The 14529-nt window shown below is 46.2% G+C and overlaps 1 protein-coding gene across 1 annotated transcript in view; it reads right to left on the bottom strand.

Annotated features, from left to right (window-relative positions):
• MAP2K4 (mitogen-activated protein kinase kinase 4) overlaps positions 1-14529 on the bottom strand; it is a 62622-nt gene that overhangs the window by 17790 nt on the left and 30303 nt on the right. Inside the window, exon 3 of the mRNA XM_030232146.2 lies at positions 7671-7845. Within this exon, the coding sequence (XP_030088006.1) occupies positions 7671-7845 (175 nt within the window). The remainder of the gene's footprint in view (positions 1-7670; positions 7846-14529) is intronic.

Here is a 14529-nt window from a genome sequence, read left to right as displayed (position 1 = left end):
CCCTGACCTCCACAGAAGGTGATGGATGCCAAAGCCACCACGGTGAGACCTATGTCTCTCACTGAGACATGACCCACACCGAAAAGGTCACCTCTGGTGAGGAACCAGAAGCAGCTTTTCTCCATATTGTAACTTGTGTTCTCCTTCTGGGCCACTCCATGTCTGTCTCCAAAAAGCCTCTTTTCTGGTCACCTGAGAGTTGTCCCTGCTCTGCATTCCCCTTGCACCTGCACAATCCTGCCTCAGCCAACCCCATAGAATCTTCCTCACAGTCCACCTCTTCTCCTGAAAGCATCTCCTCCCACCTCTGACACTCCTCCTCTGCTGTTACTTCTCTAACACTACAAACCATGTGAAATGCACACTGTAGGGTGGAGGTGATTCTAATGGCACTCCAGAACACCAAACCCAAACACTCCTCAAACACGAGCTCCCCAGCAAGAAAGGGCTGGCAGAGCACATACAGAGGGTCAGCTACAGGGCAGAGGACAGCTTGGGAAGCCAACATGGACACTACAACAAATATTGCTGCAGGGAGTGAAAGGAATGCTGTGATACAAGACTGGGAGGTCTCAGACAGCAGTGCTGGAGACTGACAAAGTCAAGAGAAAGGGAGGACTCTGAGGAGCAGCATGCAGTACAGCACACAGACAGGGTCAGCCCAGGCTGGACAGGGTGGCTCTGCTTAGCTGCAGTGTGCCAGGGAGTCTGCTGCAGCCCAGCACTCCCAGTTCAGCAGCAGAACAGGAAAGTGAGGAAATTCAACAGCAGTCAGTACCCAAATAGCACCTGAGCCATGATACAGCCTGCTTCCTAAACCCCAGGCATGGTGCAAAGCACTGCAGCAGCTCCCACAGACACACTGCCCAAGAACTTGGGAGATGGCAGGGAAGGAAGACACAAGGTGAGGCAGCTGCCTGAAGGCAGCACTTCAGACAGGGATGGACAGGGGCTGATTTCACTTCAGGCCTTACAGATTTCAGCCCAGTCACCTTCGGGCAGGCAGCCACTGAGTGACCCCACGGCCAAACGAGCCACAGATAGAAACAGGGGATTTGTAGTAGAAGCTTATGGAGTCTCCTTTTTAACAATTCCTTGCTGGCCTCCAATTTAAACTGTATCAAATCCTCTTAGGAGAAATTCTCCAGCCCTTTTTATTCAAACATGGTTTAGGACAAAGCCTTCCAACACCAGGAAGAAGCCATGCTCTGAATAGCATCAACAGCAAAAGCACAGTCTGTGCTGTGGATTGTGCCACGCTGAAACCTAAAGCCAGGCAGATTCCAGAAACTTGACCCAAAACAGAAGAGACATCATCCAGCCCAATATGCACACAGAAAGGTTCAGGTGCAGCGTGAAGTGACTGGTTGAAAAAAAATCTTTAAAAAAAGGAAATGAAAATAAAAAGCTGTAAACACCAAACTGAAACTCAACTCCTTGAGCTGTGAGACAATCCAGAACTGCTCTGAGCATGGGGCTCCCCTGTGTCCTCAGCAGAAAGCTCAGCATAGCAGTGCCTAGCAGTGCCATGGGAGAAGTGGTCCTTCCATGGGATGGGAGGGATTTGGAACAACAAACCAGTAGCAAAAAGAGGGTTTGCCCAGTCACTGCTGAGGATGGGAATATTTATCTCCCTATCTGAAATACATTTAATGCTGACTGAAGCAGATCACAACTAGCTTCACACCTCCTGTGATGAGGCTCTAATTCTCTCCCACCATTCCTTTCCAGCTCTTACTCATCCACTCCCTCCCCAGCTGCCCTACCAGCAGGACTGGGAACACTGGTTTCCCCAACTCTCAGCCAGCAGACCTAAACAAATGACTAAAACAGACAATTCTGAAGGTGTCACTCAATTGTGTGAAGAATTACAACCAGGATTTGGCAATAAAACCCCAAGATTTCTCTTTGAAAGTCATATGGACATGGAAAGGACAGAGAAATTTGCCCCTGGATGGAGCTAAATATACTAATGTATCATTGTGATGGAACTTTATGGGCTATCAGGCATCCAGCAAAGGATGGAGGGACCATGGAGAGATAAATAAACATTACATTCCTGCTCTCAGAGGCAATTGATACTTAGCAACCTCCTCAAGCTGTGAGACTGCCATGGAGAAACCTGAGAAAGTCAGAGAGGAACTTCTGGTTTGAAGCTGTGAATGAGAGAACAAGCCCTGACTACCAAAATGATGTACAAGAGACACTGTGCTCAGAACAACAAACAGCTCCATGGCCTGCTGGCCTCCCCAGGAACAACAGGGATCTTTCATGGGCCCATGGGTTTGACACTTCCAATTACCCAACTGATCTTGAAAATGCTTCTGATTTCTTTAGGAAGAGTTTAGAGAACAAGTAGAGCATGTCAAAAATATTGTTGAACTAAAGAGAAAATCCTGACTGTAACTGGAGGCTGGACTAGACAATACTGCAGTGGGCTGTAGCCAGGCTGTATCCTCAACCAGGCTGAGGATATTGGAAGACACAGAATATTCTGGCCTACAGCTGAATATCCCTTTCTTTTGAGGTGGGGAAAAATTGAACACTGTGGACAAAACCACCCTCTTCTCCAGCTGGGTTACTCTCCCAGCTGTAACCATTCCTGACACAAAAAGAATTCAATTAAAAAGAAGTGCAAGATGCTTCCATGGGGCCATGATAAGAAGCCTGAAGGCCAACCAAAGCCCAGACCACTCCACTGGTCTCTTGGTGATGAAACAAAACTGGGAAAAGCTGCTGATGGTGAACCCCAAATGTCTGCTGCAGGGCAGAAGAGGTGAGGAGCAGGTGAAGACCTCCTGCCTAAGCCTGAGGCTCAGACATCACTGCCAGGAACACCAGATGCTCAGGACACCACTGCTGTGTTTAGGCTCCTGACCTGCACAGGAGCCACCCAACACATCAAAGGCTGACTGTTTTAAATATGTTCTTATTTCTTTTATGAACCTTGCAAAGAAGCAGCTTTCCCAGCCTTCCAGAGGCACTGTGAAGTACTCTGGGTAATAGAACCCACACCATGTACAGCACTGCAATGCAAAGCAGAGCATCCTGCTCTAACTGGAAGAATGCTTCCCCAGCTTTCATTCCAGTTTGGGCTATTTTTTAAAAATTCATATTCCAGGGATCTTTTAAAGCATCCTTTTTGTGTGAACTATCACCAGGGCCAGAAGGAAACCTCAGGCAAGAACTACAACCCCCAGCAGCTGGGCGAGTTTCCCAAGAAAACATTTCCTCCAAATAAATGGGGCTTCTCCATGTGCCTCTAATTTCTGGTACCCTCACAAAACAAGAGGCACAGTCCCTGGAGCAGCTGGGACAACACCATGTGGTGATGCTGGAGGCAAATACAAAAAGGGCTGGAGAATTGCACATACTGTGGAGCCTCTTAGACAAAACCAGGACAGCACTGGAGCAGATCCTGAGGAGAAACTGGGGCTCTCTGCACAGTGGGAAGCCCAGGACAATGGTCACAAGTCACTTACAGACTGGGAAAAGCCAGACTAACACAAAACCAAGAAACCAGAAGCAAAATCAAAGGATAATGGGTAGAACTGGCAGCCTGACCAGGCAAGATCACAAAGAGCTGGTGCAGCAGACACACACCAGTCAGGAAAAGAGATTTCTCCCAGGAAAATGAGGAGCTAGGAAGAGAAACCTGACAAGGTGAGGATTCAGCATACAAACTGGCCCAGCATTTATTGGTTTGCATAGCCAGATCTGGCACTGGACAAAACTGGACTGTTCTCTTTCCCACCTGGAAAAGTCTTGACCTCGTATGCCAAAAAAATCCTTAAGAAAATGAAAAGGCTATTTCAAGTGACAGGAAAACTGTGATGGCACTTGACCCAGAGTAAAAAGGTGCATCTCCAGGAAGAACTGAAAGGAAGTGACCTAAAGAATGAAAGGATTGGTTTCTATTTGGAAATAAAAATTTGGAAGATTAGGAAAACATAAGGCAACATTTTCTAGGGGCAAAAATGAGAAAGGTTTGAACATAAATCCCCCTCTTTCCTACATCCTCTCTCCCTCCTCCTGATAGCCCTAGGAAGCACCTCTCTCTGGCAGAAAGCACAGGGGTGCACAAACAACTGAGGTGGCAGCAATAGGAGGACCAGGTTCCTGCTCCTGCAGCCCACTCCAGCCTCCAGCCTGCTCCCAAAGAGGTCCAGAATGTCTTTTTGTAATGAAAACAAGTATTCAAAAAGAATGACCAAGGCTAAAGGAGAGGGAGGAGCAGGACAGGGCACAAGAGCTCATCATCCCAGCCATGCTCCACCTGCTGAAGCTTTGCTGCAGCAGTTTTAGCCAGTGACACAACAAAGCTCATTTCAGGCTCATTTTCCTCCTCTTCTACTGATTCTGGAGCACAGATGAAAAGCCTGACTCACCCAGGGCCTGGCAGCCCTGCCCATTCCAGGAGACTCATTAAAGCTACCAGGATTGCATCTGCCAGGACAGAAATTACAACCATCAGCATGGGCTGATAGTCCAAAATGAGTTACAGGGAAAAATGAAAGAAAACACTGTCTCCACCTGCAGATCTCAAGTTATTTTGGTGTTATTTCAGCCCTCAGGAATTGTTTTCCTTCAGTGGTAAGAAAAACTGGATGTGCAGCAAAAAAAGGCTCTGCTGGGGGCACAGGAGCCTGTGTGCCCTGTGACACTGAACTTTCCCAGCAGGGAAAAGCTGGGCAAGCTTCAAGGAACTGTTCCTTGGGCAAAGGCAGGACAGACTCCAAAAAGCAAGAGAAAGGAGCTGGGAACAGGGTTTTTAAAGATATGCTCTGGCAGCCACAGCCTTTGAGGATGAGCAGGATGAGTGACCAGAGGTGCCCAGCTGGCATGGCACAGCAGGAGCTGCCTTCAGCCAGAGGAAGACTCCAGCAAGGGGAAATGAGCAATGTTTCAAGCTGCACACTTGCAGAACAAGGAGGATTTGAATCTCCCTGTGGCAGAATGGGGTGACAAGCCTGGTCATGGTAGCTGCAAGGAGGATACAGCCCTTCCAGAAGCGGGGTAGGAATTTCCTGACCACACTGGAAATTTGCAGCAGCAGTAGTGGAAATTTGGGGAGTGGTGGAGAAGGATGGAGGAACAGCTGGGACAGGCCCCTGTACCAATTTTCTCTGCACCTAGTGAGCAGTACAGAACTGCTAACTTTTGGCTTGCAGCTTCCATAAAGTTGTTTCCTTGTGCTGAATGTCCTTCCAAGGATGCTTGGCCTGCTGCACTGGTGCTGCTCTTGGGGAAGCACAGGAACAACAGCAGCTCAACCAAATAACCAAACACTGGCTGCACCATCCAGCTGTAAGGGGACCCTGTCACCTGCCCCCAGCACAGTGTCACACCTCAGAGCTGCAGGTGCCACAGAGATCATAGCCAAGGCCTCACTAAACTGACACAAAGCATAATTTCCCTTCTCAAACTTCTCTTACAGAAGAGCTTTATGCTGAAGGAGAACACATAGCTGAAGGCAACAGTTCCACAGTGAAGAGACCACAAGGCTTGAGAGAAAGAGAGAGCAGGAGAGGAACAGTCCCCAGCACGGACAGATTAAGACAGAGGAGGAGCAGAAGATTAATACACAGCCATGGCTGCCCCAAAAGCATCAGGAGGCTGAGAAAGGAAAATCTGAGGAGTGTGGGATGAACTAGTCACTAGCCCAAGCTCAGCCCCATCCTGAAACCTCATCTCCAAGAACTGCACCATCCAGTCTGGGGAATTGCTGCTGCTGCCTTGGAGGCCTCACTGACTGTTCCACCCACAGGTCTGCCTTTGCTCAATTTTGAGTTTTCTCCCCACTGGACAAACAGAATAGCTGCTTAGCACTACTGTTTTAGAAATGATGCTCTTGCCCAAACCCTCCAACCTTTCTTCCCCAGCCATGTCCACTCAAAAGAAATAGGGTCAGAGAAAAGAAGGTGGCACCAGCCCTGCCCACAACTTTAACATCTCACAGTTTAGTCACTGTAAACAAATCAAAATTATTTGTTTTAAACTCAGCCTCGAAGCCCAGAACCCCCAAGGCTCAGAACGCACCTCATCCCTTGGGAAAGCCAGCTCAAGATGCTGCACCATGCCATCTCCAGCCATGTGCTTCAAGGACACAGAACTGGTGCCTTCTGCCTCCCACATGGCTGTACCTGCACCACAGGCCCTCAGCAGTGACAAGGCTCACCTAGGCTGCTGAAAAGCCATTGTGTAAACAGCGTGGGACTAGAGAAGCTCTGTGCCAGCAGACATCATCTCCATGACACGAGGTAATCCAACAAAGTCCTTCTCCACATGGCTGTAGCCACGGCAGAGCTCCAGGAAAGAGCCACTCAGCCCTGGGGGTGTGCTCCTTCCTACCCTCAGCAAAACTACAGCTACCCAGGTCACACACCCCCAGTCTGAGAAGATGGAGCTGTCCAGGAATCATTTCACTACAACAGTGTTTTCCAACCTCTCACCTGCAAACTACACCTGTGAGTTCTGCCAAAGGCAACCGAAAGAAACCAGCCTTTAGCTACAGGCAACCTCTAGCTCCACTGGAGACTTTCAGGGATTCAAACCCAGCTTGAAACAGCACTGCATGGTGATCAAAAACACTCAAGAGACCTAACCAGTGATCCCAGCACTGTGAGGAAGTCAGTATTTACTGGAGCAGATCAAAGGATGAGGGTTACTCCAGTAATCTGACACACTAGAGACAGGTAGGAGTTACATTCAGAGCAGCTGGGGCTGAGATACGTCTGCTTGGCATGTGAGACCAGCAGGGGCAAATGTCTCCAGATTCCAGGGAATATACTGAAGAAGACAGAGAGTTGGAAAAGACAGCAACACAGACTCCCATGCAGCTCACTTCTGCTTTCTCCTGGGAGCCATAAGAGCACTTACAGTTGACATGATTGACAGAGTTAAAGATAGATGTCATTAGCAACCTGCAGCGAGCAAAGGAAAGGACCAGAGAGACAGAGAACAGCTGCTGCCCACCTCCATGGACAAGCAGCTCTCAAAGATGCCCAGTGAGCAGCACTGCTGTGGCAACACAGGCAATTATTGCCCAGCTGGGAGAGGAGGCTGTTCCTGGTTCTAAGGTGAATTTTGGGGTAGCACAAAGTAGAAAATGGACAGTCAAGAAACCTGCTACACTTTCCACCTCCAGGACAGTCTGACATGGTGAGCACAAAGCAGACACTCCATCACACATCAGCAAGAGCACAACATTCCCTAGAGGACATCCACTCCATTCCAGCTCCTCCTGGCGAGGCTACACCACGGCACATGCTGACATAAACAGCTAATTTTAAGCCATTACCTTATTTCACAAAAGACACCAAGAAGCTATGAGATGTCAAGCTGTGCCTACCACCAGCCTAGGCTGTACCTGAACCAGTGACCCAGAGGTGAAAGGCCCGTGCCCCATCATCAGTCTCCAGAGACGTGTGATCCCCTCAGAACAGCAGGCTCCTGATAGACATTTTGAAAAGGGCACAGCAATTATGAGTACTTCCCAAATCCCCTGAAAACATGCCCATTATACACTGTATTTTCAGCAAACAGCAGCCTTTACACCAGAAATAAATAGAACAGAGCAGTAGATGGGTGCTAGATGGAAGAACCTTAATTCTCCATCACACTGCATCCCAACGGACTGAAGTACAAATGTAAGGATGGGCATCACCTACTTTAACTGCCATAATTTGCCCACTTGGTTTGTGGACCATTTTGTTGACAGAACCATAAGCGCCTCGTCCAATTTCTCCAAGGTCTTTCAAGTCCTCTGCTGTAAAATCCCAATGTTGTTCAGGGGAAATCTTCAATTTTCCTGATGATTCAATGCTGTGTGTTCTCAGTCTCTCTCTGTCAAAAATATTGGGAAGCAATTTTTCCACATTTTAAATAGTCTTTAAATGTCTCTTTTCAGTACTTGATTAAACATTAGAAGAGAGGGGTTCACAAAGCTACAGCAACAATCTGACTCCACGAAGGATTTTGGTTGGGGTGGGGGTGGAGGGGTGAGGGAAAATGTTAAATCAAAAATGACATACACTTGCCCACAGCTTCAGTTAAGGATAAGTTTCTCCAGCTGCAGCATAAAATTCAATGTCTCATAGAGTCACTCTAAGCACTCATTTACACAGTTCTTTCTACTTTGCACAAAATTCATCAGGGTGTGAGCAGGATCTGGCAACATGCAGCACCAAGAGCCTGAAGAGCACTCCCAGCCCCATCTCCCCAAAGCTCCTGCTGCTCTACACCACCAATCCCAGCACCTGCCTCCCTTCCAGCTGGGATTCCATCAATACAGGCAAAGCTCTTCTGGGTAAACCAGTGAGACTTTAGGAAAAGTTTGCCCTTATTGGAAAACTCCAATTAAAAAACAAAATAACCCCAAAACCCCCAAAATGCAATACATATAGATAATAATTTAATTTATCCAAAACTAAATAAAGAGCCAATAATTTATAAAAACCAAAACAAGTTCTTTGTGACATATGAAAAGAAAACCTGCCTGTTCAGGTGTGTCTTCACCAAGCACCTAAATTAACTTTCTCAAGCAAACCTTGTCCCTACTGAAGCCACCAGGATTTGCCCATCTAAGGAGCAGATGAATGTCCAAAATTTGTGAACAGAAGAGTTCAAAGGTGCCCCCCAATGGCTCATTCACATGCAGCAATGCTACCATTGAATTAGCAGGAAATGCACAAGTATTTGCAACACTTTTCATCTTAAAATGCCATGCAAAATTTCAGGTTTTCATTAGTTAATTAGCTGATTCACAGTTCTTGAGTCATAAAGTAAGCTAAAAGCCCACATTTTCCACTTTCAAGATGCATTAAGAGCAATGCAGACAGCTCCCACTGCAGGGCACACTGATCTCACACATTCTGAAGCACACAAATCCTTGTGACCCCCCCTGTCACAGGAGAGATCTATCAAACCCAGTGGATATTTGATCCAGCCCCCACTTTCCTGGCCAGGGAGCAGAACACACATGGAGGATTCCAACACATGGAGCTTACTGAGTTTATCAGCCGAGGAATAAACAGGTCATGGCTGATTCCACGCTGATAAATCCCACATTGGTCACCAGCAGCTGCAAACACCACCCAGCTGGGGACCCAACCATGACAGGGTTTTATTGGGATCCCAGGTTTTGAGAGGGCAAAAGGCCAATTGACTGGAGCAGCTACAGATCAAATGGCTTCCTCTGGTGCACTCTGGGTTAGCAGCTGCACGTCCTGAACCCTCGACCTGTTTGATGAAAGCATTTGGGAGCAGCTCCTCTCCCCACTGCTGGGCTGTGTCTGCCATGGTGTTTCCTGCTCTCTAACCTGCCCAGCTCAAGATTTCCATCTGCTGTTCCCTACAGCACCCCTACACTGCACTTGGAAATGATTTTGGAACTACAACACAGCACAGGTGGGATGGATGCCATCTCAGAGCTTCTGTGCATAACAAACCCTGCATTCCGTGGGGTTCTCCCAGGAAATTGATTACTAAAAAGCAAGGAATGAAAAAAGCAGCAAAATGACAAAAAAGAAAAGAACAGAGGAAAAAAGAAATGGAAAATAAAAAAATGAAAGAAACATGACCTCCACATGTGCCAAGTGTCTCACTGACAGCTTCTGTTAGGAGCTCCTGAGCTGGTTTCTGTCTAACAGCTCCACCATCCTGTTTTGTCAGTGCCATAAAAATAGTTCTTGTTTGAGGGAGGAAGGGAGGTGAGAAGCACCATGCCAAGGAAGCACAGACAAATGGGTATTTCCTGCCTCACCTCCTGCCAGCTGGTGGGCACAAAGCAGCATGATCTTTGAGAGGTAAATCCTCTTCAAAAAAGCAGAGAAAAAATGGCAGAGAGGTGAAACACTGAGTTTTCACAGACTGAGCTCTCTTTTCAGCTCCTGTTTGAAAATAACATTCCCTATCAAAGTTCTCATGGAGTTAAAAAATTTAAACATTGAGGCAATTTATTCAAACAAGCAATTAAACCCTTCTCCCTCTTTTCCCTCTGTTTTTCAGAGTAGGAAACTTTGCTTTTCTGACCCTACACCAGAAGAGAAAGGGAATTGGAATTCATTATTTCCCTGTCACACAAGCAGCCTGTGTGTCCCCAGCTGTGGTGTGAAAGCAGATCTGGGCCATTGTTCCACAGCTGCAGGGAAGAAGGTGGGAGCTGGGGAATCTCCCCTCCTCCCCAGGGCTGCACCGAGGGCTCTGCTGCTCTCCAGGGCTTTGGATCCAGACAGACCAAGACCATCTACCCCCAAACCCTCCCTCCTGGAGCTTGGCTTCATTTCCATTATGTATTTATGATGCCATCTGCCTTGTCTCACAACCACAGCTCCTGCTTAGCTCTTCTCAAATACCCAGGGAAATGGTCAAATAACCAAATTACCAGTCTGACAGAGTGACAGATACTTGAATAGAGGTTTTGCTCATTTAGCTGACTTGCCATATGCAAGCAGGGCAGTTTTCCTTTAAGCAGCATGGCCCACCTCAAGAGTCAGAACTGGAATGCAATAATTGCTTTTAATGTCAAAAAACTACACTTACAAGATTTTTTCTCCAGTGTAAATCAAAATCCCAAAGGATTAACATGCCAAAAATGCAAATCTAGAACACAGACCCTCTGCATTGATCTAAATTGGGAATTTTTGAGTGAGGCAATAAAAACTAAACTGCCAGTGCAGGACATCTTTCTGTGTTTGTACTGCTGCAGATGAATGAGGACATAAATTACATGGTGGACGTGCCTCCAAATACAAAAAAGCCTGCCTAAACCCTGCACTAGATCCTGGTGCTGTGGATACTACAGCAGCCTGCTTCAGAGAACAGCAGGACAACCACACAGACCAGGCTCTAGTGAAGGTAAAAAGAACTTAGTGCCCAGTCCCTGGGATTAGGGCACATCAGAGTTTGCACAGAAGTCAGCAGACATGTGCCTTCTCTTACCAGTTTGTTTTAAAACTGTGAAATCTAACCCTCTCTAAGGCTGAGAATGTTGGGCAAAATTGGACATATATTCTCCAAATGCCCAGGATGTGTAAGATGGGCTTGTGGGGCTTCATACATGATTTTAAAAAATAATATAAATAGCTGAAGTGTGCTAGATACTCTTCAAACAGTTAAAAGTAGCATTTCCAAAGGTCACCTTAGAGTGACTACAACTCCTGGCAATTCATCCAGGGCTTGAGCTTCCAACTCCCCATCTTGCTTTTGAAAATTTTTGAAAAGCCAAGAAAAAAGGAAGGGGCCGAGGAGGTGGCGGCAATCCTTGCACTTGAAAGGCACCAATGTGTCAGCCTCACTGCAGATGGTTACTATGCTTGTCACAGCAGTTATTCCAGGGATTAGGAGCACCAAGCAGGACAACAACTCCTCCAAACAGTTGTCCTTTGTCAGAGCTGTGTCCAGCTTGGCAGGAGGCGAGCGGGTGCTGGCGCCAGGCACCGCCGGGCCCGCCATGGCCACGAGGCTGCTGGCCACAAGCTGCACAGCTGGACACACATGGCAAGGTCTGTGATGGCCACAGGACCTCAAAATCTCCTGTGGAGGCCCACAGACACCTTGGGAAGCTCCCAGAGAGGCTGTGAAAGTTTCCCGAGCCCTGCTGTTAACAACCAGCTGCAGGGAGGTCACAACTCTTAAACACAAGCATTTCCTTGGCAAGAAAGACTGTTGAAAAAAGCAGAGAAAAGGTGGTGGGTTTTTTTTAAGCAAAATTGAAAGTCAACAGACATGAAGCAAGGCCAAAAAGATGTAGGTAGCTGCCTATCTCCTCTGTTTCACTTTACTGAGAGCTCTGCAGGACTCAAAGGAGCCCAAAAGCTGACACATTCGATGGTACAGCTGACATGAATAAAATCTGCAGAAGCAGAAAGATCCAAGCAAACCAGCTGTGCTTCCCAAGCCTGCCCGGTGCTGCACTCTGCTTAGAAGTCTCTCACTAAAGCTCCTACTTTCACTAGGGTTAATGAGAATATATGCTTTTTTTCCACATGCTTGGTAAAAAGGCTGACGTTATAAGAACTGATTTGTGGTCCATCAGCCAAAGCTAAAATGTAAATCCTAACAAAAAAACTTCCAGGAAAACTGCAGGGTTCAAATGACACTGTGAAACTTCAGAGTACAAACACAGTTTAGGACTGTGGCTAACATGTTCCTACCAAGACTCTCAGACAGCCTGGAGAGATTTTGGAGAGCTTTGTTTCTTCTGTCTCAAAGTCTGTGTCATTTCTAAAACCATTTTCAGACCCTGCAGGGCAATGCTAAAACCATATCAACCCTAGTTTGAATTTCACTAGAAAAGGTCTCCAAAAGAAATGTTCCCTTTTTTATTCTAGGGGGGTGGAAATGCTGGTGCTGTCACAAAGTTTTTGGATTCTCATAAGAAGAAATTATTGCTTTTCATAAATAAGCAGCATCTTTGCAAGAGTGGCAGAACTAATTTGGGTTTGCTCTGATCCATGTAAGCTGTCCTGAGGCTTCATTATATTCAGGAATAGACTCCTAGACATGAAGAAGAGATACAGAAAATGTGGCAAAGGAAGGAAATAGTTTTGCACCTGTGACCTACCTCGATTAAAGCAAAGCACATTAGAGCCCTTTCCTTGTGACCAAGAGGCTGAAATTCAACCTAGCACTGCTCTGGCTTTTTATGCTCCTCCAAAACATTAAGATAAAGATAACAACAAAAAGTGGAAGATGGCACAGCCCTTCCAGAGTTCACAAGTCTCAGCCCAGCACGTGCTCAGAGTCTCCCTGGCTTCAATGGGGCATGGCTGAGGCTTTTAAAATGTCAATAATTTGTATTAAGCTCCCCTAATAAAGTAATGAGTTATAATGGATTTTGATTAACCCTGCCCTTACACAAGGAAACCTCTCCAGCCATAGTGGTGAAGACTGAGCTGAATTTAACAGAGCACATTGATCTCAAACTCATTTTGATTCAGCCATGAGTCAGACTTGCAGCACATTCACTGAACCCAGCATTACTGGGATTTCAAAGCTTAAACTGGATTCAAGAACTTCAGGATAATACTGGAAAACTCTGAGCTAATTAATTTAAATAACCCTTCTGAGAATGCTGATTCTTTTTATTTCCTCTCCTGGGTCACGGGCAGCTCCCTGAGAGAGAACAGGAAACAGAGACAAGAGCACAGCCATAAGAATCAACAAAATAACCTCAATAAAGACCATAAATAGTGTGCAAAATCATTATTACCCAGCAATCACCCAATGGAATGACACTATTTCAGAGACAATTTCATTACTTTCAGAGATGCCATTTTTGGGGGATGAAGAAGATTTGACAATGGCTATCAGACAGGAAAGCTTACTGTAGCCTGCTGGACAGTTTCTGGATGAGGTCCGCTTCTCTCCTTTTGAAACTGAACGGGACAATGTGATTACTACCCGGGGTTGCTTGTGTGTCACTTCAGCCAGGAAAAGTTGTGGAAATGACAGGAAAACATGGTGCTGTTATCACATGACACAATAACGTACAACACAATACTCAGCTAGTCACACTGCCCACTGAGCACTCAGCAGCACAAATCACAGCCAGGTCTTTTCCTTCCAGTTTCCACCTAAGCTACCTCCCCTCCTTGGGGGCAAAGCAGCACCTGATGATTTGAACTCCTTTTAACGTATTAAGCAATTTGTTTTCTAACAGCAATGAGAATTTTTACTTCCAACTGTATTATTACTACAATTAGAAACATGCATTATTAACTTATTAGCCAAATATCTGTATATTAGTGACAAGCTACTTCCCTCAAGGCACACTGACCATCCCTGCTCTGCTTTTCTTATGCTAAGACAGATCTTACCAACAACTTTTTTCCCTTAAAAAAATTTAAAATCAAGCTTCCATCCTGAATCCACCAATCTAGGACTGGTGGTCTTGCCATTCATCAGATCCCCTCTCCCAAATAATTCTGAAGGAATTGAACAACTACATCCTTACTTATTCCCTCCAGAGCCCTACAACTGACAAGAGTTAATCACCACTCTGCAACATGAGACTTCTCTAGGAACAAAGTTGTATTCTGGATCTCAGAGTCCCTCAAGCTGCCCAGTTCTAGAAATCTTTCTCAACATGAGCACCTGTTATCTCAGAGCAGCTGGAGGAGCTTGGGTGAGATGTGTTTCTGCTAAGCACTGTGTGGAGAACAAGCCCTGGACCCTTGTACCACTGACCACTGCAGCCAGCAAAGGAACCAAGGGCTCTGCTCAGCTCCTTGTAGGAACCTGAGAGGGGCAGATAATGAGCACTGCTAATTCAAATATAAGAAATGGTTTCAGTTCAAATACTCTAAAGAAGTGATTTTTTTTTAATTTAAACTTCTGTAGGACAAAAAATTACAAGGCAAGTGTGGAAAAGTCCAACTTATCTTTTGTAATGAAAAAAAAATTACAACCAAACAGTATCTCATAAACTCTGGGCAGCATCACAGCCTAAAACATCCTGAAATTCACTGCCAAGAATGCACGTGGTCATGTTTTTCTTTCTGTGGCAGACAAGGACAGATGGGAGAC

The sequence above is a fragment of the Serinus canaria genome, chromosome 18 (genome assembly GCF_022539315.1).
Source record: "Serinus canaria isolate serCan28SL12 chromosome 18, serCan2020, whole genome shotgun sequence".
In the NCBI taxonomy this organism is placed as follows: domain Eukaryota; kingdom Metazoa; phylum Chordata; class Aves; order Passeriformes; family Fringillidae; genus Serinus; species Serinus canaria.
Note: the sequence above shows the minus strand (reverse complement) of the source record. Positions and strands in the feature narration are given on the sequence as shown.